General features: G+C 47.1%; 1 protein-coding gene across 6 annotated transcripts in view; it reads left to right on the top strand.

The window, feature by feature from the left end:
* FBH1 (F-box DNA helicase 1) overlaps window positions 1-12,767 on the top strand; it is a 47,214-nt gene extending 34,447 nt beyond the window's left edge. For 3 of the 6 annotated variants that reach the window (XM_032258186.1, XM_032258185.1, XM_032258183.1), the window contains 3 exons: window positions 1,811-1,917; window positions 11,648-11,779; window positions 12,286-12,767. In XM_032258186.1, coding sequence (XP_032114077.1) covers window positions 1,811-1,917; window positions 11,648-11,779; window positions 12,286-12,456 — 410 coding nt within the window. In that variant the 3' untranslated portion in view covers window positions 12,457-12,767. Of the gene's footprint in view, window positions 1-1,810; window positions 1,918-4,997; window positions 5,354-11,647; window positions 11,780-12,260 lie in introns of those variants that run through there. The other 3 variants (XM_032258180.1, XM_032258181.1, XM_032258182.1) reach the window with 3 other exon arrangements.
* Window positions 12,768-23,751: the final 10,984 nt, after the last annotated feature.

Genomic DNA, 23,751 nt, shown 5'->3' with positions numbered 1-23,751 from the left:
TTTTTTTTTTTTTTTTTTTTTTTTTTTTGAGATGGATTCTTACTCTGTCTCTCAGGCTGGAGTGCAGTGGTGCGATCTCGGCTCACTGCAGACTCTGCCTCCTGGGTTCAAGTGATTCTTCCTGCTTTGGCCTTCTCAGGTAACTGGGACTACAGGCATGTGTCACTATGCCTGGCTAATTTGTGTATTTTTAGGAGTGACGGGGTTTCACCACGTTGGCCAGGATGGTCTCAATTTCCTGACTTCGTGATCCACCCACCTCGGCCTCTCAAAGTGCTGGGATTACAGCTATGAACTACTGCACCCAGGCATTCCTCTTCTTTTTATTAAAGAGATAAGACAATCACAAAAGGAGAAATAGTAAGCATTCTTTATCTTTTTTTTTTTTTTTTTTTTTTTGTACAAATGAGAGTCTCACTATGTTGCTCAGGCTGGTCTCAAACTCCTGGGCTCAAGCCATCCTCCTATCTCAGCCTTCCAAAGTGTTGGGATTGTAGGTGTGAGCCACCACAGCCATTTGTCTGCTTTGTTGTTGTTATTATTTTTGAGATGAAGTCTCACTCTGTCACCCAGGCTGGGGTGCAGTGATGTGATCTCAGCGCACTACAACCTCTACCTCCCAGGTTCAAGCAATTCTGTCACCTCAGCCTCCTGAGTAGCTGGGACTACAGGTGTGTGCCACCACGCTGAGCTAATTTTTGTATTTTTAGTAGAGATGGGGTTTCACCATGTTGGCCAGGCTGGTCTCGAACTCCTGACCTCAGGTCATCCACCTGCCTTGGCCTCCCAAAGTGTTGGGGTTACAGGCATGAGCTACCATGCCTGGCCTTGCCTGCTTTGTAATAAATTTGCACTCAAGGCTGGTTATTGAACTCAGCATCAGTGCTATTGCTTTGGTTTTAAATCTTAGAATAAAACGGTTTGAAATTTCCCTACAAACAAAGCTGTCTGTTAACTGTGGATTGGAAATTTGGGGCCTAGCACACATTGGCCTGCTGAAAATGGAAACCACAGCGTTCCTGACACTGGCAAACATAGGAGATGGATTAGAGTGGAGAGAGGGAGGGAAGCGGAGACGTTTACTCTAGTACCACCTTTTCCCCCTTCGGGTTTACATGTTTACAAACTTAATTTTTGGGGTGACATGTAATTTACATGCTACACAACCCACCCATCCAAAGTGTGCAATTCAGCGGCTTTTTGCATGTCCTTGGGTCTGCTGCTCTTTGTTGAGTTCCTGCCATTGTGTGGTAAATTGAGATGAGAAATGAGAGGTGGGGGTGGGCAGCACAGACATACAGCACACAGCACACCTGTGTGTCTTCCTTGTTGTCCTGTGACAGTGTCTGGCGTTTTTAGACGGGACTCTGGCAATCCAGAGACAGTGTAAGGAAAGAGAGACGAACAGACTGGGTCCAGCTCCCAGGCTCTTGATTAGCCATGGCCTTGTTTGTAGGATTGACCTAACCTCTCTAAGCCTTGGTTTCCCTGCCTGTCTCATGGGCTTGTTGTGAGAGCAGGCATAATGACCACAAACAGACATCTGGCACATTGTGGGTGTCGAATAACCAATTAACACATTCTCAGGATTTACGTAGCAGGACTAAATAAAACCCAGTATTTTGTGCCACTAGTCTGCTGGGGTTTGGTTTGTTTTTGGAACTGGCATTTGTAGGAAAATTTTGTATTTACAGCCAACAAATCTTGAGTGGTTTTCTGGGGGGAATGGGTGGGGGATGGTAAACATTTAGATGAGACATAAGGTTTTGTAACACAGGCTTTTTAGTTAATTTTTTTCCCCTTTCTTTAGAGTCGTTTTCTGAGGATGAATGGAATTTGCTGTATGTTGCAGTAACTCGTGCCAAGAAGCGTCTCATCATGACCAAATCATTGGAAAACATTTTGACTTTGGCTGGGGTAAGAGGAACCGGCAGCATGAGCTAACTTGATGCCATTTGAATGTTACTTAGTCTGCATGAGGGGCCGACCTGGAGCCTTTAGAGGCCTTTGGATTGGAATTCTGGGTTGGAAGAGAGGCGCTCTTGAGTGTGCAAAGGCCAAGGACCAGTATAAGAAGTGTTCTAACCAAGGGAACAAAAATGGGGTTCTTTTCTAAGTCTTTTCCTAATTTAGTTTAAAAAGATCTGTTCAAGATAGCAGCAGACCGGGCGTGGTGGCTCATACCTGTAATCCCAGCACTTTGGGAGGCTGAGGCAGACAGATCACTTGAGGTCAGGGGTTTGAGACCAGCCTGACCAACATGAAACCGCATCTCTAACTAAAAATACAAAAAGTAGCCAGGTGTGGTGGCACACATCTGTAATTCCAGCAACTTGGGAGGCTGAGGCAGGAGAATCGCTTGAACCTGGGAGGCAGAGGTTGCAGATAGCTGAGATGGTGTCACTGCATTCCTGCCTGGGAGACAGAGTGAGACTCTTTCTCCAAAAATAAAACCAGCATTGTTCATGTATTTCTTAATTTCTTCCTTACTCAATTAGTGCTTTTTTTTTTTTTTTTGTCTGAGTCAGGGTCTTGCCCTGTTACCCAGGTTGGAGTTCAGTGGCACAATCGTAGCTCACTGCAACCTCGAACTCCTGGGCTAAAGTGATTATCCTACCTCAGCTTCCTGCGTAACTGGGACTATAGGTGCATGCCACTGCACCTCACTAGTTTTTATATTTTTTCTAGAGACGGGGTCTTGCTATATTTCCCAGCTGGTCTCGATCGCTAAAGCGATCCTCCTGCCTTGGCCTCCCAAAGTGCTGGAGGTATTGATGTGAGCCACCTCGCCTGGCCCCTATACTCAGTACTCTTAGGAAAAGAATGGCCGGAAGGTTTTCTGCACCCCGACTGCCTCCCTCTCACTCTTTAGTCCCTTTTGAAATGGCATCTGCTGCTGCTACCAATAGACTTTCCAGAAGAACAAACATCATTGCCGGGAGAGTAAGTGTTCAGGTGCCTGGCCTTTGTCACGGAGATGTGGAAAAGTAAGCTGTTTACTTTTTTTTTTTTTCACTCTTTACCCTTCTCACAAACCCCGTTTTCACACTCTACTTATTTTTATCTCTTTTTCTGCCTAAACAGCTGTAGTGTAAACCATTTAGTCTTTTTCAACCCTGTCAGAAACTGGAACAGAAACTTGAGCTAATAGTTCCCACTTAGTCCATCTTTCTCTGAGCCCAAGATATTTAAGCCTGAAACCTGAAACTGAAGTGTGAAAGTTAATATACAGCTAGTGCTTGACTTACCACCACGATTGGGACCGGCAGACCGGTCGTAACACGATTTGGTTGTAAGTTGAGTAGGCTATATGTACAGTTGAAATGGTGCACGCGGAGATGGTAGTGCTGCCGGAAGCTGGTCTGCACTGTTGTATGCCCAGCTGGGCAACATTTGCGCTGCTAGATGCAGAGCAGTCGTGGCTAGCGACTGTGGTCATAAAGTCGAATGGTCGTAAGTTGCATAGGTCGTAAGTCGATCAATACCTGTACATACTCTTTCTTGCTTAGCTATCTCCAAAACAAAGATTGTGTATGGCAGGTGGGTTTATTCGCAGTGCCATATTGCCCTCCTCTTACAGGGTGAGGTATGCCAAACTGCCTCATGTGCTCTGGGTTGAACCACGGGATGTGGGCAGGGTGGGCAGTCACCACTTTTTAGTAAATGATCTTCAGCTCTCGGAGGTGTTAAGCGGTAGTAGAACTCAGATACTCATAAGGAGTATTTATTTAAGGCCAAACACATGCCATGTACCTTTCTGGGCACTGAGGCATAACAGTGGGCAGGGGAAATTCCTGCCCTTATGGAGCCCGTCCAGGTGAGGAGATGGATAAGAAACTGAACAAATAGGATTTCTCTTCACATTTTTAAGGAAGATAATATTGAAGCTTAAAAGGGAGAAGCTTTGCAAATAAATATTCTATATGACTCATCATGGGGCAAAAGCTTCTTGCATAGAACTGATTAGCTTGCATGTTTATCACACGTTTTCAGGTCTCTTTTGTCATTTTTCTTCCAGTTCTCTCTTAGGTAGGTTGACTTGGCCATAAGAATGTTTCTAGAATTTGAAATCTGTTGCATTTTTCCCAAAGCAGCTTTTCAACTGGGCTTCACAGCTTAAGCATCAGAACTTAGAACTGAAGCCGTTTTTCTTTGGTTGCATATTTAGTGGCATATGGATCATCTGTAGATTTTTTTCTGTGAAGGGCCAGGTAGTGAAGATTTCAGGCTCTGCAGGTTGCATGATCTCAGTGGTGGCTACCCAGCCCCGCTGCTCTAGCGCAAGAGCCCCAGTACATTAGCGAACACATGTGGCTGTTTTCCAATAACAATTATTCAGAAAAACAGGCATTTTCTGCATGTGGCCCAGGTGTAGTTTGCTGACCTCTGGTTTAAAGTAAAATGTCTTTTAAAAATCTCTAAACCAGTACCTCCAGGAGTTAAGCAGAATAAATTTTTATGTACAAATAGTCTCTACCTATACATACATTTTTGAATAAACTGATTTATAAGAACTTTTTTTGACCCTCTGGTATGGTTTTCTCATAGAAGTAGTGTTACACAAGTGTTGAGGCCTGTAACAAAACCGCATTGTCAACTGGTAGAACTGTGTGGGGTGTTATAGAGCAGCAATACCATTTCACAGCATGGGCTACACAGGCTTTTTCGTTTTTGCTTAAAAAAATTTTGAGACATAAAAAGTAAAGAAAGCAACACATTGAACACGCATATACAAATCATCCCTATATATCCACATCTCCAAAAAATATGTATTTTATTTTCTATACCATGCCATTTTCATATTTTATAAATATAATATGTGGCCTCTACTACCCAATCTATAATTAATACTTTTATGATTGTCTCAGAAATGCTTTTTTACAGTTGATTTGTTCAAGTCAGAGTCCAAACCAACATTTGGTTGTCTCTTAAGCGACTTAATAGAGAGCCATGTGGGACTCCCTCCCCGCTTTTCCCATGCTCCTGTCTCATTGCAGAAACTGGGTCATTCATCCTACGGAGCGTCCCCATTCTTGGGTTGCTTCCTGGTCTGGTTGTGTAACTGGTTCCGCCATTGCCTGTGCTGGCTTTCTGGTAACTGGAGGTTAGCTATAGAGGCTTGATTAGATTCAAGCCTGAGTCTTTGGCAGGTGTGCCCCATGGGAGGCGGGAGAGGGCTTTGTGCCTTGCCTTATCACATAAGGAGGCTCACAGGAGCAGGTTAGTTTTTCCCTGTTAGTGATGCTGATTGCTCATCTGTTCAAGAGGCACAGCTAGGATATGCGTATTTTTGAAAAGAAAGAAAAAACCGACAGTTCATACAATAATTCCAATCCCAGTTTTTAGATTATTGTTTTTCCAAGAGACAGGGTCTCACTCTGTTGCCCAGGCTATAGTGCAGTGGCACAATTATGGCTTACTGCAGCCTCAGCCTCCTGGGCTTAGGTGCAGTCCTCCCACCTCAGCCTCCCAAGTAGCTGGGAGCACAGGCATGCACCATCACACCTGGCTTTTTTTTTTTTTTTTTTTTAAGAGATAGCATCCCACTATGTTGCCCAGGCTGGTCTTGAACTCCTTGGCTTAAGTGATCCTCCCACTTCAGCCTCCCAAAATGCTGGGATTACAGGTGTGACATCAGGCAAATTTCAACATTTTGTTGTTAAATATAATATATAAGACAGCATAAAGCAATTTAAAATGATGACGTTTCAAGCACCTACCAGATTAGAAGATGGGATCTGCCAGCCATCATGGAGCTGTCCTGGTGGCCCCTGGCCATCATAATGCCTTCTCTCCTTTCTGAGAGTTACTGCCATCTCAACAGATACGCACTGTCTTGCTTGTTGCATAGCTGCACCTTTTTTTTCCTTTTACCAGGTATGCACTGCCGTCAGTGAGTGCTGAAAAATAACGCTTTTTACACATGTTCTCTTCATTCTCCCGAGTTTCAAAAGCTGTCCTGTATCTGCATCACCAGAGGCTTTAGTCCTTGACGTGATCAGCCCTCATGAACTGTGGTCTGTAGTCCAGTTCACATTGAACATGAAGGGAATTTTACTTCTTCTCTCACACTTGGATCTTTTCTCATACGCTGAACTCTTGCTTCCTAACAGTATTTATTAATTACTTATTGATACTATTATATGTATTTAAAAATAATATTGAAAATAATGCCAGTATTACTATTAATGGAATACTGACTGGACTTGAAGATCTCCTAACAGCTCCATTTCTCCATTAATGATGTATTTATTAGTCAAAAATATGATGTTCTAAAGTCATTTAAAGTAAGTCCTTTTTTGTGATTTTATTACCAACTCAATATGTAGTTTGAAATGTAGTCCATATATAATACCTTCAGGGATTGCTTTGCTTCTTTTTGATTTAATGATCTTTTTTGATGTATAAGGCCTATTTATGTTTTCAAAGTCAAAACTTTGTGACTGGGTATGGTGGCTCACCCCTGTAATCCCAGCACTTGGGGAGGCCGAGGCAGGCACATCACTTGAAGTCAGGAGTTTGAGATCAGCCTGGCCAACATGGTGAAACCCCATTTCTACCAAAAAATACAGAAAAATTAGCTGGATGTGGTGATGCACACCTGTAGTCCCGGCTACTTGGGAGATTGAATGGGAGAATCGCTTGAACCGAAGAGGCAGAGATTGCAATGAGCTGAGACTGCATCACTGCACTCCAGCCTGGCAACAGAGTGAGAACCTGTCTCAAAAAAAAAAAAAAGAGTCAAAACTTGGTGATAAGAGAAGTCTTATTACCTCCCTCTTCCTTCAGACTGTTCTCTGCCTCCACCATTGGTAGTCATTTTAAACAATTAGCGATTAATCCTTCAGTATTTCTTTTTGCAAGTATTAGTAAATTCGTAGGTATTTTTGTATTCTCCTTTTCCACAAAAGGCAGCATTTCAGAAACACTGTCGTGTGCTTTGCTTTGTCACCTAGGAGCGCTCATGGAAATCACTCTTATTTATTTTTTACTCTTTTATTTTTTGGCATTTCATTCTTTTATTTGTTGTCCTCCCCACATCAGGAAATCTCTCTTTATCAGCTCACAGAGTTCTCACTCCTTGCTTAGCTGTGTAGTGTTCTGTGTTGATGTGCCATGATTTATGCTGTCCCCGCCCATGGACATGGTCACTTCCAGTCTTTTGCTTTCATTAATAATGCCGCACCGCACAGTCTTACGCAGAGGTCATTTCTGTTTTTGCCAGTGCATCTTCAGCCTGCATTTCTAGAAGTGGAGTTGCTGGGTAAAGATAAATGCAAGTGTGACTCTTCTTTTGTTGTTTTGTTTTGGTTTTTGGCTTTTTTTTTTTTTTTTTTTGACACAAGCTCTGGCTCTGTTGCCCAGGCTGAAGTATGGCGGCACAATCTTGGCTCACTGCAACCTCCGCCTCCCTGACTGAAGCCATCCTCCCATTTCAGCCTCCCGAGCAGCTGGGACTACAAGCATGTGCCACCACACTTAGCTAATTCTGTATTTTTTGTAGAGATGGGGTTTTGCTGGTTGCCCAGGCTGGTCTCGAACTTGTGAGCTCAAGTTGCCCTGCCCCAGCCTTCCAAAGTGCTAGGATTACAGGCATGAGCCACTGCACCTGGCCAAGTGTGGCTTTTCTAGATGTTGCCAAATTTTTCATGGAGCTTGTTAGCAATTTAGAGTCCGATCAGTCAAATGTTTAAGAGTGAATAGGCCCAGCTCAGTAGCTCATGCCTGTAATCCCAGCACTTTGGGAGGCCTAGGCGGGCAGATCACTTGATGTCAGGAGTTTGAGACCAGCCTGGCCAACATGGTGAAACCCTGTCTCTACTAAAAATTAAAAAAATAGCTGGGTGTGGTGATGCGTGTGTCAGCTACTTGGGAGGCTGAGGCAGGAGAATCACTTGGACCCAGGAGGCAGAGGTTGTAGTGGGCTGAGATTATGCCGTTGCACTCCAGTGTGGGCAACAAAGCAAGACTCTGTTTTGAAAATTTTGAAAAAAAAAAAAAAAAAAAAGAATGAAATAGACTTTTTAAAGATAATTAGAAGCTTGTCAGTTGGTTGCTAGGTGCACTTTGTTTTCCCCATAGAAGAAAAGAATATAAAATCTAGAGAAATAAATACTTCCCCCTTACTGAGACTGGGCTGCGCTGTCTGCTCTCAGGGGTCCTGTGAGGAAGTCCCAGAGAAACTGCCTATTTGTAGGAACAGATTTTTTGTTTTGTTTTATTTTTATTTTTAATTTTTATAGAGTAGGGGTCTTGCTATGTTGCCCAGGCTGGAGTGCAGTGGATATTCACAGGTGCGATCCTACTACTGATCAGCACAGGAGTTTTGATCTGCTCCGTTTCTGACCTGGGCTGGTTCACCCCTCCTTAGTTAACCTGGTGGTCACCCGCTCCCAGGAGGTCACCATATTGATGCCAAACTTAGTGCGGACACCCGATCGGCATAGCGCACTACAGCCAAGAACTCCTGGGCTCAAGTGATCCTCCCATCTCAGCCTCCCGAGTAGCTGGGAATACAGGCACATGCCACTGCGCTGTAAGACCTCGGGAGGTGAGGTGGAGGCACTTCTGCATTTTTTTTTTTTGTTTTTTTTTTTTTAGACAGAGTCGTGCTCTGTTGGCCAGGCGGGAGGCAGTGGTGCAGTCTGGGCTCACTGCAATCTTCGCCTGCTGTTCTCCTGTCTCAGCCTCTGGAGTAGCTGATATCACAGGTGTACACCATCATGCCTGGCTAATTTTTTTTTTGGTGGGGTGGTAGAGACGAGGTTTCACCATGTTGGCCAGGCTGGTCTCGAACTTTTGACTTGAAGTGATCCGCCCGCCTTGGCCTCTCAAAGTGCTGGGATTGCAGGCACGTGAGCCACCATACCTGGCCTTTTTTTTTTTATTATTATTATTTTTATTTTTTTGTGATCACAGCCTGTGAATTTGGGGACATCCTGTTTCAGAAGTGTCTGAGTCCAGTCTCTGCCCAGGAGGGAAGGCCATGGGGATAATGAAGCTCCCGAGTTGGGCAGTAGTTCAGGGCCTAGGAGAGCATGTTGAAAATAGTGGAGCCATGGCTGGGGTGTTTTGGAGATAAAAAGGGAGCCATTATTTCCTGGGCTGCCTAGAATGGTAAGCCCCTTCATCTCACATATAACCAAGAGTAGGCAAGAGTAGGGCAACCTTTTTCTCTAACAACCTCCCCTCTTAGAAAATATAGCTAGGCCGGGTGCGGTGGCTCAAGCCTGTAATCCCAGCACTTTGGGAGGCCGAGGCGGGTGGATCACGAGGTCAAGAGATCGAGACCATCCTGGTCAACATGGTGAAACCCCGTCTCTACTAAAAAAAAAAAATACAAAAAATTAGCTGGGCATGGTGGTGCGTGCCTGTAATCCCAGCTACTGAGGAGGCTGAGGCAGGAGAATTGCCTGAACCCAGGAGGCGGAGGTTGCGGTGAGCCGAGATCGCGCCATTGCACTCCAGCCTGGGTAACAAGAGCGAAACTCCGACTCAAAAAAAAAAAAAAAAAAAAAAAAAAGAAAATATAGCTAATAGAATCACCGGAAGCCCTTTTGTTCATTTGTTTAAGTTTTGAGAAAGTGAAGGAAGTTATTACATTGTTGATGTGTTAAGTGACATGAAGTTACTTAAGTTAGTTGCTCAAAGACAGCTTTTTTTTTTTTTTTTTTGAGACAGAGTCTCTCTAGCTCAGGCTCAAGTGCAGTGGTATAATCTCACTCAGCTCACTGCAACCTCTGCCTCCCAAGCAATTCTCAGGCCTCAGCCTTCGAGTAGCTTGGTATTATAGGCGTGTGCCACCATGCCTGGCTAATTTTTGTAGTTTTAGTAGAGGTGAGCCTTCACTATGTTGGCCAGGCTAGTCTGAAACTCCTGACCTCAAGTGATCCATCCCCCTTGGCCTCCCAAAGTGCTATTACAGGCTTGAGCCACTATGCCTGGCCAAAGATAGCTTCTTAGTCTCACAGAATCTTAGATTCTTTTTGTTTGTTTGTTTAGATACAGGGTCTTGCACTGTTGCCCAGGCTGGAATGCAGTGGCACGATCTCAGCTCACTGCAACCTCAGCTTCCTGAGTAGCTGAGACTACAGGCGTGTACCATTATGCCTGGCTAATTTTTGTATTTTTGGTAGAGATAGGGTTTCACCACATTGTCCAGGCTGGTCTTGAACTCCTGGGCTGAAGGGATCCTCCCACCTCTGTCTCCCAAAGCGTTGGGACTACAGGTGTGACCCCCACCCCTTACCTTTATATAAATAAAAACAGCTAATCTAGTGGGTTATAAGAAGCTTAAAAAGAATGAAATGGCATAAAATCTACAGAAATGAGAGAACACTGTATGTTAGGTTAAATCATGTTTTGTGAAGCTTTTCTTCCATATGTGCGTATGTGTGTATAGCATTATAATGGTGACGGCGTCAGAAATGGTTTGAGCGCCCAGCCCTGGAGAACCTTGTGCAGTGGACAGGGAGTCAGCATTGTTGGAAATAATGTGGATACAACCGAGTAACCATAGCAAGAGAATGTGTAAATAAAATACAAGAGAGTGCTGTGATTGAGTCCCCTATGGCATTTTAGAACAACTCGTGAGGAGGAAGCCAGAAGTGTAATATCCATGTAAATAGACACCTATAAAATGAGACCTATGTCTTGGACACATGTGTAAAAGCTATTTCACAGTGCGTGGGAGAGTCGTGGCTATCTCTGGGGAAGGAGATTGAGATGACAGTCAAAGGGACTTCAGCAAAATCTGTGGCTTCAGGCAGGACTTCACCTCGTCAGCTGTCAGTACTCGTTGGCCATAACTTTAGTGTTTGCATAGTTTTCTGTTCTTTTTCACAGCAGGTAGGCAGGTCCTCTAAAAAAAGACCAAATAAATCAAAATGTAGGACAGAGATTGTAGAACAATTCGACCAATAGCCAGTCCTAATACAGAAAACACGAAACCGTGACTTCCTGGGCAGCAGATACATGTAGTCCTGCTAGTGTATCATTTGGTGATGCGGAAGCCCATGGGACAGCAGCGGAGCTGGCAGCCCCTGTCCTTGCAGCGTTTCCAGCCTGGGAGGTCCCTCTGGGTGACCCCTGCACTCCAGGCATGAGTGCTTTGCATGCAGTTTGGGGTTTCTTCTTCTCAGCAGCCACCTGAAGCAGGCACCGTGCCACCTGCATTTATGGATAAAGACACAGGCTTAGTGAGGCTGTCATTTGCTCACTAGCAGCACAGGACAGTGGAAGTGTGCAGGGATATTTGGGCAGGTTTCTTCAGGTCCTCTGCATTGCCTACCTGGATTGTAATGTGAATGCACACATAATTTTCTAAAGATTGAGCTGGGGATGTGTTAGCATAAAATAAAATGCAGAAATATTCTGCAAATGCCATTACAGGCAATAGTTTTGCATGTTTATCCATTAAATAGGTATGTATATATTTAAAAAGCAATTGGACTGTTATTTGGACTGTTGATAGCTCCGGAGGCAGGGAAAAGTTAGAGAAACTAAGGGAGAATGGGGCAGTTGGTGTTTTTCTCTTTCTGGGACTTATAGTGCGTCTAAAGTGTTCTCAGCTGTGGCTGTCTGCGTCTCCAGGTAGACCCTAGCGGAGGTATCCCCATGATTCTCTGTCTCACCCTTTCCTTCTCAGGAGTACTTCTTGCAAGCAGAGCTGACGAGCAATGTCTTAAAAACAGGCGTGGTGCGCTGCTGCGTGGGACAGTGCAACAATGCCATCCCTGTTGACACCGTCCTCACCATGAAGAAGCTGCCCATAACCTACGTATGTCTGCTGTCTGCGGAACTTAATTCAGCCATTTGCGTTTTTTGTTTGTGAGCTGTGTGCTTATCCAGGTTGTGGTGAGGAAGATAAGAGAGATCTGGTGGTCCTTTATTAGGGGCTTTTCACACAAGAGGCGCGAGAGGTGTGCGGTCAGCGGTCAGGGCACATGGTGCTGCCTGGCCACGTGGAAGCCGTAGGTCTGGGAGGCTAGGTTGTGCCACACGCTTAGCAGGGTAGCTGTTCCCCGGGATCCCCACGCAGCTTTTCTTGGTTCTTTTATCTCGAGTGGACAAATGGCTGTTTCTGCACTCAGGGAATTTGGCGGTGTTGAGCCCACCAAGATGGTGGTGCTGTGGGAGGTGTTACTCCGAGGGCGTGCGCTCCCTGAAAACAGAATCCGAATGTGTTGTCCCTGGGCAGCTGTGATGATAACTCCATGCTTTTGGCTGGAAAATCCTTGTTGTTTGGTTGTTCCCCTTAGCTCTCTTTCTTGTCCATCACCGCAGAGCAACAGGAAGGAAAACAAGGGGGGCTACCTCTGCCACTCCTGCGTGGAGCAGCGCATCGGGCCCCTGGCGTTCCTGACGGCGTCCCCGGAGCAGGTGCGCGCCATGGAGCGCACCGTGGAGAACATCGTGCTGCCGCGGCATGAGGCCCTGCTCTTCCTCGTCTTCTGAGGCCAAGGTGCACTCTCTGCAGTGCAGAGCAGCTTGCCAAGGACCCCAAGCGAAGAAAGCCAGCGAGGGGGCTCCTGCTCCCTGAGACTCTGGGTTCACCCACAGCACTTTCTGAGGAAGAGGAAACCAGCCCAGGCTGGACCTGCCATTTCTCCACTCCCTGCAGACAGCCAGTCTTCACTTGCCACCCCTCCGCACACATCCGGTCGGGGAAGTGGGGGATGTTCTTTTGATAAAAAAAACATTTTATGTATTTAAACTTTTATTACAAGATTTCAATTAAACAGGTACCATAGCACTGGTGCACCGCACGCGGCGTGATGTCTGGGTCAGCACTGTTGTTCTGGACTTTCTCGTTTTCCAGTGTACTCTTTCCAATAGCGCTGTCACTGTTCACATGACACAGGAGGCAGAGTACGAGATGTGATGTCTTCGGTGGGAATTAGGGCATCAAAAATGAGACCTTGGCAGGGGACAGTGGCTCACGCCTGTGACCCAACACTGAATACCAGCCAAGGCAGGAGGATTGCTTGAGCCCAGAAGATTGAGGCTGTGGGTGACAGAGCAAGACCCTGTCTCCAAAAAAAAAAAAAAAAAAGATGTTTTAAGGCGGTCAGATAAATTACAAGGCTAACAGGATCATAATTTCAGCAAGAAATGACCTCAGATGGTCAGATGGGCTGGACCACAGCCCCTGTGGGCCTGGTGAGGGGAATGGAGGCGAGGATCAGTGGTTCTCAAAGCAAGCAGCAGCAACATCATTGGGGAACTTGTGAAAAGTAAAAATGTTCAGTCCCCACCCCAGGCTTAGAGGATCAGAAACGCTAGGGCTGAGGCCCAGCTGTTGGGGCTTAAGCCTGACAAGTGGTGGTGATGCACACTACATTTGGAAAACTGCTCTTGATGTTTAGAAGGTAGACTCAGCAGGATTTCTGGAGTACTGGGATCCTCATAGGAAGACTCGGTGATAGAGATTGTCTTCATTGAGACAGGGAAAATGGGAGCTATAGCAGGTTTGTGTAAAGGCAGTGATCGGTTTGGTTTTCAACATGTTGAATGGAACCATCCAGGAGGCGGTTGGGTGAACACATCTGTCCTGCAGCAAAGAGCCTGGCAGGACATGGGGACTTTAGAGTTGTCGGTGTATAGGTGGCGGTGAAGTTTGAAGGGTTTTGCCGAGTCAATCCAGGAGAGTATAGAGAATGAGAAGAGCAGAGGTCGGGGAAGCAAGGCCGGTGGACACGGGGCGTAGGGTGAAGAGAGGAAGAGGGTTTACGAAGAACAACAGCCGATCAGAGGAGCCTTGTGATGGGCACCACTGAGTCTGGGCAGGAGGGAATTCAGGAAAAGGGGATCTTCAGCATCCAGTGCAGTAAAGAGACCAAATAAAACAAGGGTGGACAGGTGTTTAACTGGCACTGTCAAGGTCAGCTGACGTTAGTTGATCAGTTTCCATGAGGTGAGAAGCCGACCACTGTGGTCTAAAATGTGAGTGAAAAATTTGAGGGCTAAGATGTATATATTCAGTATGGTTTCTTTGTGAAACCATACTATAAGGGCAGTAAAACGTTTCTCTCTCTCTCTCTCGTGTGTGTGTGTGTGTGTGTGTGTGTGTTTACTCTTAAGGGCAAAGAACAGGAAGGAGGCAGCAGCGATCCTGGAGGTGGCGGGATCATCAAACATCTGAAGACGGCTGAAGGCTAGAGGTCAAAACCGAAGAATCAACTTGGAGCAAACTGTCTGTACAGGGAGAAGAAAACATGTAAATATCTTTAATACATTCAGAGAATGAGAGGAGGTAGTGCATTCCGTGGAGTAGCAGGTTAGATATATATAAAAGAATATTTGGTGCTGGGTGTGGTGGGTCATGCATGTGATCACAGCACTTTGGGAGGCTGAGGTGGGTAGATCATCTGAGATCAGGAGTTCGAGACCAGCCAGGGCCAATGTGGTGAAACCGTATCTCTACTAAAAATAGAAAAATTAGATAGGCATGGTGGCACGCACCTGTAATCCCAGCTACTTGGGAGGCTGAGGCAGGAGAATTGCTTGAACCCGGGACGCAGGGTGAGACTCTCTCTTAAAAAAAAAGGCAAAAAAATTTTGGAGAAAAAAGTATGAAAGAAACCCAGTAGAATTGTTAAAAGAATAAGTTGAGAATCTAGAAAGTAGAGCAAAAACAAAGATTGAAAAGTAGTTAAGAGGCTCGACACAGTGGCTCACACCTATAATCCCAGCACTTTGGAAGGCTGAGGCAGTGGATTGTTTTGAGCTCAGGAGTTCAAGACCAGCCTGGCCAACATGGCAAAACCCATCTCTACAAACTATACAAAAATGAGCTGGGTGTGGTGGCTCGTGCTTGTGATCCCAGCTAGTTGGGAGGCTGAGGCAGGAGAATTGCTTGAGTCCAGGAGGTGGATGTTGCAGTGAGCCGAGATTGTGCCACCACACTCCAGCCTGGGTGACATAGCAAGACCCTGTCTCAAAAGAAAAGTAGGGAACCAATTTAAGAAGTTGAGCATCTGAGCCGGGCGTGGTGGCTCACGCCTGTAATCCCAGCACTTTGGGAGGCCGAGGGGGGTGGATCACGAGGTCAAGAGATCGAGACCATCCTGGTCAACATGGTGAAACCCCGTCTCTACTAAAACTACAAAAAATTAGCTGGGCATGGTGGCGCGTGCCTGTAATCCCAGCTACTCAGGAGGCTGAGGCAGGAGAATTGCCTGAACCCAGGAGGCGGAAGTTGCGGTGAGCTGAGATTGCGCCATTGCACTCCAGCCTGGGTAACAAGAGCGAAACTTCTTAAAAAAAAAAAAAAAAAAGAAGTTGAGCATCTGTAAATGGGAATTGCAGGAGGAGAAAATGGACAACAGAGTAAGGGAGAAATGTTTTTTTTAATTATGAAAATAACCTGAAACTGATGGCAAGGGTTTCTGGATTGAAATGACTCATTAAATGCCCAGGATAATGGATGAATATAGGCCCACATTGGCCAGGTGTGATGGCTCACACCTGTAATCACAGCACATTGGGAAGCTCAGGCAGGAGGAATGTTTGAGCCCAGGAGTTCAAGACCAGCCTGGGCAACACAGGCAGACCCCATCTCTACAAAAAATAAGGTATGGTGGCGCAGGCCTTGTTCCCTGCTACTTGGGAGGCTGAGGCTGCTGTGAGCCATGATTGCACCACTGCACTCCAGCCTGGGTGATGGAGTGCAGGACTTAGCCTGGCGTGGGTGGGGGTGGGGGAAGGCAATGATTAGTCCTCTGGAAGGCAACAAGTTGTGCAGGAGAGAACTGTCGTTGACACCTCCTCTCACTGTCCCCTCCACTAGCTTAGTGGAGTGTACCTGCCTTTGTGGCCTTCATAAGGGCTGGTGTGTACTGCAGGTAGGAGCTTTGTGCACATGTGGAATGAACGATCTGAATCTCAGCCTCTGGTAGGAAGTCAGTTACAATGACCGAAACTGAAAAATGAAGGCAGAAGCCCATCATTCGGAGACACGTAACACGTACCAAGACACTCAGAAGGATTTCTAAATGTTCCCTTGTGGGAGGGGGAATTGGCAGGTGTAGGGGGCCCGTTGGTAGGTGTCTTATATAGCTCTTGGCTCTGAATGATGTGTCTGTGTGATAGAACTGTAAAATACCAGGGGGAGGGGAAGATAACCCTGCCTGCATAGACTAGTTCACAGGAAGCAAGGCTGGCAAGAGGCAAGAAGTGGGTAGGGGATGCCATGGCCGTAGGGTTTTGCTTTTTAAAAGGTGAGAGGTTTCTGCAGGGTTATGTGTTGAGTGGAAACAAATCCGGAGAGGAGAGATGGAAGACAGGTGAGAGGGATTGGGACGCGAGAGAGGAAGGAGACAGTCACACTGTAAGTGCTTCGGGAGGAAGTTTAGGTTGCACTCACCTAATTTTGTTTTTTTGAGACAGAGTCTTACTCTGTCACTTAGGCTGGAGTACAGTGGCACAGTCGCAGCTCACTGCAGCCCTGATCTCCCACCTCAGTCCGTCAAGTAGCTGGGACTACAGGTGGGTGCCACCATGCCTGGCTCATTTTTGTTTATTTTTTGTAGAGACGAAGTCTCACTATATTGCCCAGGCTAGTCTGAAACTCCTGGGCTCAAGCCGTGCTCCTGCCTCAGTCTCCCAAAGTGCTGGGTCGAGCGTTTGGGGTGGACGTAGAAGGGAATGCACTGGAAGATGGTGAAAAACAGGATGGCCGGGCAGCACTCACCCTGTGGAAATTTAACACCATCCTTTCAATTAGTGTTTTTCCTTTAGCAGCCTAGGCATGGGAGCAGAGACGTCACGTGGTGGACCCAGACACAGCTTAATAAACCTAAGGCAGTGCAGCACCCCTGTGGGACCTTTCTGCCTGGGAAGCTGGTCACTGTCACGCTGCCTGCCCGGCTTCTGTCCTGTAGTGGCAGACGGTGTGTGCTTGGAGCAACTCACTGGATCACAAAGGGACTTTGACACCGCTAGAATCAGACTATTTAGTGATTTAACATGTTTCTTCAAGCCTGATCCCTGCCCTCAGTCCTTCCTAGTCACCCTGAACCCCTGGCTTTAACAATGTGGGGTACACCAAGAACCTGGAAGCTAATGACTCTGGATTTGCAGTGAGTGGGTGCAGTAGAGACAGGCAGGGTTCCTCCAGCTCCTAGCCCAAACACGAAGACGGTGCTACACAAACACCGCTCGCTCGCCAAGGTGCCTCTGCACAGCTGGGCTGCTGTGGGGGGCAGCGCTCCCTTAGCCTGCAGGGGCTCTCCCTCTGCCCGGCCTACTTAAGGACAGGTTCTGCAGGAGGGCCCAGGAGGCGCCGTCCCCTGCATTCCTCCTCTCCAGGGACCTGTGTGTGTTTTATCCCTAGTGGCCTGGCCTGAGAGGTAGGGTAGGTGGGCGGGGGGGGGCTTCCCACTTAAACACCAAGGCCGCCAGTCCATAGATCCATTTGCTGTCTTTGTAACATCTCAGCGCTGCCATGTCCCAAACACAGCCCCTGATTTCCATTCCAGCCCCGCTGGCTCCTCCACTCACCCTTCCCCACCTCCAGAAATGGCACCACCATTGGTCTGTGATTCTTCTCTTCAGGCCAGTTCACCAGGAAGCTCTCTCCAGGCAACCTCCAGGATGCACAGCCCACCTGCCCGCGACCCTCCACCGTTCTGCCTCCTGGACCAGTTGCTGTCTCGGTTGCTCTGTGCCTCTGCCCTGGCCCTACTCGCTCTCATGTAGAGAGACATGCACTCTTACCATGAAGATTAACCCCGGTCACCCTCCTGCCTCAACCCTGCAGGGATCTCCTGCTGTGATGAGGGTGTCAGTCCAGTTGGACCACAGCAGAAAGGCTGGGGTTTCCTGTCTGCTTCCAGGCTGGCGTCTGTCTCCCTAAGCCCACCTTTTAAACGAACTCACTGAGGCCCCAGGAAGTGGCCACATAGGACATTCTGGATTTTTTTCTTCTTCCTTTTTTAAATGTACAATTCATTGGTTCTGGGTTTTTTTTTTGTTTGTAATCCCAGCCACTCAGGAGTTTGAGACAGAGCCTTGCTCTGTCACCCAGGCTGGAGTGCAGCGGTGCAACCTCCGCCTTCTGGGTTCAAGCAATTCTCCTGTCTCAACCTCCTGAGTGGCTGGGATTACAAACGGGCCACCAAGCCCAGCTACTTTTTGCATTTTGGGTAGAGATGGGGTTTCACCATGTTGGCCAGGCTGGTCTTGAACTCTCTTGACCTCAGGTGATCCACTCTCCTCAGCCTCCCAAAGTGCTGGTCGCCTGGCCTGATTTTTTGTTGTTTAAGTAATCATTTTCCTAATACATGTCTTCCTAATCTGGACCCCACAGATTAGGAAGTGCTTTAGTTTTTAATACCCAGGGTACTTCCACTGCCACTGTGTGAAGAGTTGCAGTTAGAACTCTTTCAAATGATCACATTAAAAAAAAATAGCATCAGCCTTTGGAGTCCAAGATGAACAATCAAACAAAAAATAAGTCTCATGGAGGTCACATGAAGGAAACTTCCCCATGAACTGGCTACACCTGGTGACAGGTAACACTTTAATCAGTGGTCTCATATGGACATAACGGGGTCGGCCCTGTGTCCTCAGCGAGCTCTACGTATTTTAGAGCCTCTCTTTTTTTTTTTTAAATGGAATCTCGCTCCGTAGCCCAGGCTGAAGTGATCTTGTCTCACTGCAATCTCTGCCTCCTGGGTCTTGTTTCAAGCAGTTCTCCCACCTCAGCCTCCCTAGTAGCTGGGACTACAGGCACGTGCCACCACTCTGGCTAGTTTTTGTATTTTTTGTAGAGACAGGGTTTTCACCATGTCATTTGGGCTGGTCTTGAACTCCCGGACTCACGCGATCCACCTGCCTCGGCCTCCCAAAGTGGTTGGATTACAGGTGTGAGCCACTGTACCCAGCCAGAGGCTCAGATAAAGTTGGGTTTTTAGCTATCCTGGCCTTGCATCTGTAAGGGATGAAATTCTGTATGGTTCTAGGAAGTCTTTAGGTTTCAGCCTATGTCTCGAATTCAGACTTTAGAGATTTGAACTTTTTATTCTCTAGGTTTTTCATCGCCATTAAAAGCAGCCACCCAACTACGGCCTTGGATTTCTCGTACCCATGCAATTTCAGCATGGAAGCAACATAGTCTCCGAGAGCCAGGCTTGCAGTGGGCATGACATCCCAGGCCCCTCCTGGCGAACTAATTACTGAATTCCCTGGGCTGCTCCATTCCTATCTCTGAATATCATCGGAGCATTGGCTCTCTCCTCTCCTCTCTAAGGCAGATAACCAATCGCAGATGCTGCTTATCTCTCCTCTTCTCCATAATTTGCAATACCCACTCTGGTACCGAATTCATATCAGCTAGGAACTTTTCAGTGACAAGTAATGAAAATTGAATCTGTTATAAAGAAAAAAAAAATGTATTGGAATGATACCAGGGTCTCATCGAATCCCAGAAAATGGGAGGCTTAGGTTTGGAAGATGGTTAGGACCCAAAGCCGTCTGGAGAGCCCAGGAACAGGCAGTCGGGGCTTCTCAGGCTACTGTTGGACACTGCCCTGTGAGCTCTGCACGCTTCATTCTCTGTATTCAACAGCTTTGGAGTCTAGCTGAGAGGCCCTGGAGGCCATGCCCAGCCCAGGTGCCCACAAGCTGGGCGGGTGGGGGGTGGGGACAGGAAGGGGGAGGTTAGCCCCTCTGTGGCAGTGGCTGGTGAGGCACCCCGACAGGATGGCGGAGCCCCAGCGGAATTCCTCCTTTGCATGGAACATTTCTCCTTGGTAATTCTTTTTTCTTTTTTATTTTTTTTGAGACAAGTCTCTGTCACCTAGGCTGGAATGCAGTGGTGTGATCTTGGCTCACTGCAACCTCTGCCTCCCGCTTCTCCTGCCTCAGCCTCCCAAGTAGCTGGGATTACAGGTGCCCAGCTAATTTTTGGATTTTTAGTAGAGAAAGGGTTTCACTATGTTGGTTGTTGGTCAGGCTGGTCTCAAACTCCTGACCCCAGGTGATCCACTTACCTCGGCCTCCCAAAGTGCTGGGATTACAGGCATGAGCCACCATGCCCGGCCATCCTTGGTGATCCTTTTAGTGCATTTTAAAATGTTGAAAATAGATGTTTTATTTTGTTTATACAAGGTACAATGTCAAAATGCAAATCACATATAATGTGTAGATATAATAGACAAGGAAGCAGAAAGGCATATGTATGTAAAGTGGTGCTGAGCTGAGTTTTCTTCCTGAATCCTTCGATGGAGAGGATTCATTGGGCTCAGCATGTCTCCCAACTTTCCTGGCTCCCTGTGTGTGCAGAGCAGCTGGAGACAGGGTGGTTAGGAGCCGAAATGCAGGTGTCTTCCCTGGAGACATCTCCCAGGCCAGGAGGAGCCTTGTAACTGACAGAGAGCCTTGGATATATCACTTTTCTCTGTAAGCTGCAAGTCAGGCTGAGGGATGGAAGATTTCAGGAGAGAAGGGGGCATTTCATCCTGAATAGCTAAGAACAGCAACACTAGAATGGGTGGATTTATAGACAGTCACTTAGAGGAGTGTCAACTAAATCCCCCTCATAATATAGTGCCTAATATTAACTAAAATATACACTAATTGAGCTCTGATTAGTGCGCAGCAGTGTGAGGTGTTGCGGAGGCTGTGTTTTGGGTCAGGCTGGTCCTGCCTCAAAGGAGCACAGCCCTATGGTGAAACACACTTGCAGGACTCGGGGACTCTGCGCTGTGAAATTCTGAGCCAGGAGGTGGCAGCCTCAGCCAAGAGGAAGAGGTCCTTGTGGAACACAGGTGTGGGCAGTTAGAAACAGGTGTCCTTCTCCGTGTCTTTCAGTCCCTGCTCTCCACTTCCCAGTGTCTGGAGGAAGGGTTAAAAGGGGAAAGTCACACCATAAGATATATTTTAAAAAGTTATACAGGCAGGAAAAAAAAAATGGAAATCTGCATTGATACAAGGAAATAAAGAATGCTGTATTTGGTTAAAAAACTAAATAGAAAGGGGAAAGTTGAGAGTTTTATTTCTTGGCAGGGCATGATGGCTCACACCTGTAGTCCCAGCACTTTGGGAGGCCAAGGCGGGTGGATCACCTGAGGTCAGAAGTTTGAGATCAGCTTGGCCAACATGGTGAAACCTCATCTCTATCAAAAATACAAAAATTAGCCAGGTGTGGTGGTGCATGCCTGTAATCCCAGCTACTTGGGAGGTTGAGGCAGGAGGATCACTTGAACCCAGCAGGTGGAGGTTGCAGTGAGCTGAGATTACACTATTGCACTCCAGCCTGGACAGCAGAGCAAGACACCATCTCAAAAAAAAATCTTATTTCTTTATCAAGGAAAATCAAGACAAAACGTAAAAGATGAAGAGCAATCAATTTTCTTTAAGGCAAATGTGTAGGGCAGAAAATTAGGGAAGAGCGGGAGATGTGAATCATTTAGATTTGTGGCAGCTGAAGACAAGGGGGCTAACGGCCTCACAGCTGTAGAACTTTCTTTTTTTATTTTGGTCTCAGCAGAACTTGTGCAGGGTTGTTACACGGGTATATCGTGTGATGCTGAGGTTTAGAATACAGTGCTCCTGTCACCCTTCAGAGATCTGTGTACTCTTTCCATTTCAACATAAAAAAGGACAGACTGTTCCCAGCACCTGGAGGATGCCGACTTCCTGGTCATTCTGCCCATTCATTCACCTAATATTTGTTGGCATTTACTGAGTACCGAGGACTGAAAGGCAATTACATTTCCGGATGGCCCTGAAGGGTACAGTGGATGGGTGCCAAAGGGCCTCTTGATTCCTTCTTTCCCTTTCCTGGTTCCTGGCTGCTGGAACCTGGGCTGGCCTTGCAACTCGCTTCAACAGAATGCCACAGAAGTGATGCATGCCAGTGTCTGGCCCAGCCTGTCAGGAGCCTGGCAATTTCTACGTTTTTTCAGCCTGTGTGACTAGCCTGAGCCCACCATATTGTGTGGAAGCCCAACCAGCCACGTGGAAAAGCCTCCTCTAATTTTGATGAAAGCATCTAGACTGAGGATAGGCAGAAGTCAGTGAAAAAAATGGCCAGGTGTGGTGACTCACACCTGTAATCCCAGTACTTTGGGAGGCCAAGGCAGGCGGATTGCTTGAGCTCACGAGTTCGAGACCAACCTGGCCATCATGGCAAAACCCAGACTCTACTAAAAATACAAAAATTAGCCAGATGTAGTGGTGTGCACCTGTAGTCCCAGCTACTCCAGAGGCTGAGGCATGAGAATTGCTTGAAGCTGGGGGGTGGAGGTTGCAGTGAGCCAAGATTGCACCACTGCACTCCAGCCTGGGTGATACAGTGAGTCCCCCTCGCCTCAAAAAAAAAAAAAAAAAGTCAATGAAAAAGGGCACTTTCAGAATGTCTGGTGGTGTGTGGATTGGGCGCTATGCCCATGCCCCACCTCCCAAATGCCCACAGTGGCTTCCTCTTCCCCCTGGCTGTACAAGGGGCAGCTGGTGGCTGGTTTCCAGCCAGGACTGCTCCCCTCCCACCCCACCTACACTCCCTATTGCTTTTGTTTTTTAAAAAATTTTGGCTGGATGTGGTGGCTCACACCTGTAATCCCAGTACTTTCGGAGGCCGAGGAGAGCGAATCACTTGAGATCAGGAGTTCTAGACCAGCCTGGCCAACATAGCAAAACCCTGTCTCTACCAAAAAAAAAAAAAAAATACGAATATTAGTGGGGTGTGGTGGTGCATGCCTGTAGTTCCAGCAACTTGGGAGGCTGAGGCAGGAGAATCACTTGAACTCAGGAGGCGGAGGCTGCAGTGAGCTGAGATCTCACCATTGCACTCTAGCCTGGGTGACAGAGTGAGACTGTTTCAAGAAAAAAAAATTTTTTGTAGAGATGGGGTCTCACTATATTGCCCAGACTGTTCTTGAACTTCTGGGCTCAGTTGATCCTTCTCCTCCTGCCTTGGCCTCCCAAAGTGCTGGGATCACAGGTGTGAGCCACCCTATCCAGCATCCGAGCCCCTGCTCTGATCCAGCTCTAGCATTAGCTGAGCTTCGTGGCTGGAGGCAGAACAACTTCTCCAGTCCTCAGTTTTCTCATCTATAAAATGAGGAGGTGGGGTAAGGTCCATGATTTTAGAAATAAATGTCTGGCCGGGTGCAGTGGCTCACGCCTGTAATCCCAGCATTTTGGCAGGCCGAGGCAGGTGGATCACAAGGTCAAGAGAGTGAGAGCAGCCTGGCCAACATGGTGAAGCCCCATCTCTACTAAAAATACAAAAATTAGCTGGGCGTGTTGGCAGGCACCTGTCATCCCAGCTGCTTGGGAGGCTGAGGCAGGAGAATCGCTTGAACCCGGGAGGCGGAGGTTGTAGTCAACTGAGATCCTGCCACTGCACTCCAGCAACAGAGCAAGACTCAGTCTCAAAAAAAAAAAAAAGAAAAGAAAAGAAAAAGAAAAAAATAAATGTGAAAAACAGCAAAGAAGGAAGGCTGAAGTAAGAGGAAGAAGAAGGCGGGCGCCGGCCCAGTAGTCTGTGAGAGACGGTATGTATACACTGCGGAGCTGAGCGTGGACTTGCCGCCACGTCTCGTGGATTAGATGCTGCTGCTTCTCCTCACATGGAATTGCTGGAAATTCCCCGGGCTGTGATGGGAGCCCACTTTAGGCAAGGCTCGTTCTCCTCTTGGAAAGAACACCGGAGCTGAGTCGCCTGGACTCTGCCTTTCTCCCTTTTTTCCTCCTTTGTGTGGAACATTTCTCCTTGGTGCCTTTTAGTGCATTTAAAAAATA

The sequence above is a fragment of the Sapajus apella genome, unplaced genomic scaffold (genome assembly GCF_009761245.1).
Source record: "Sapajus apella isolate SASKATOON/1434 unplaced genomic scaffold, GSC_monkey_1.0 scaffold100, whole genome shotgun sequence".
In the NCBI taxonomy this organism is placed as follows: Eukaryota; Metazoa; Chordata; class Mammalia; order Primates; family Cebidae; genus Sapajus; species Sapajus apella.
The sequence above is the reverse complement of the archived record's forward strand: the minus strand, read 5'-3'. Positions and strand labels throughout refer to the sequence as shown.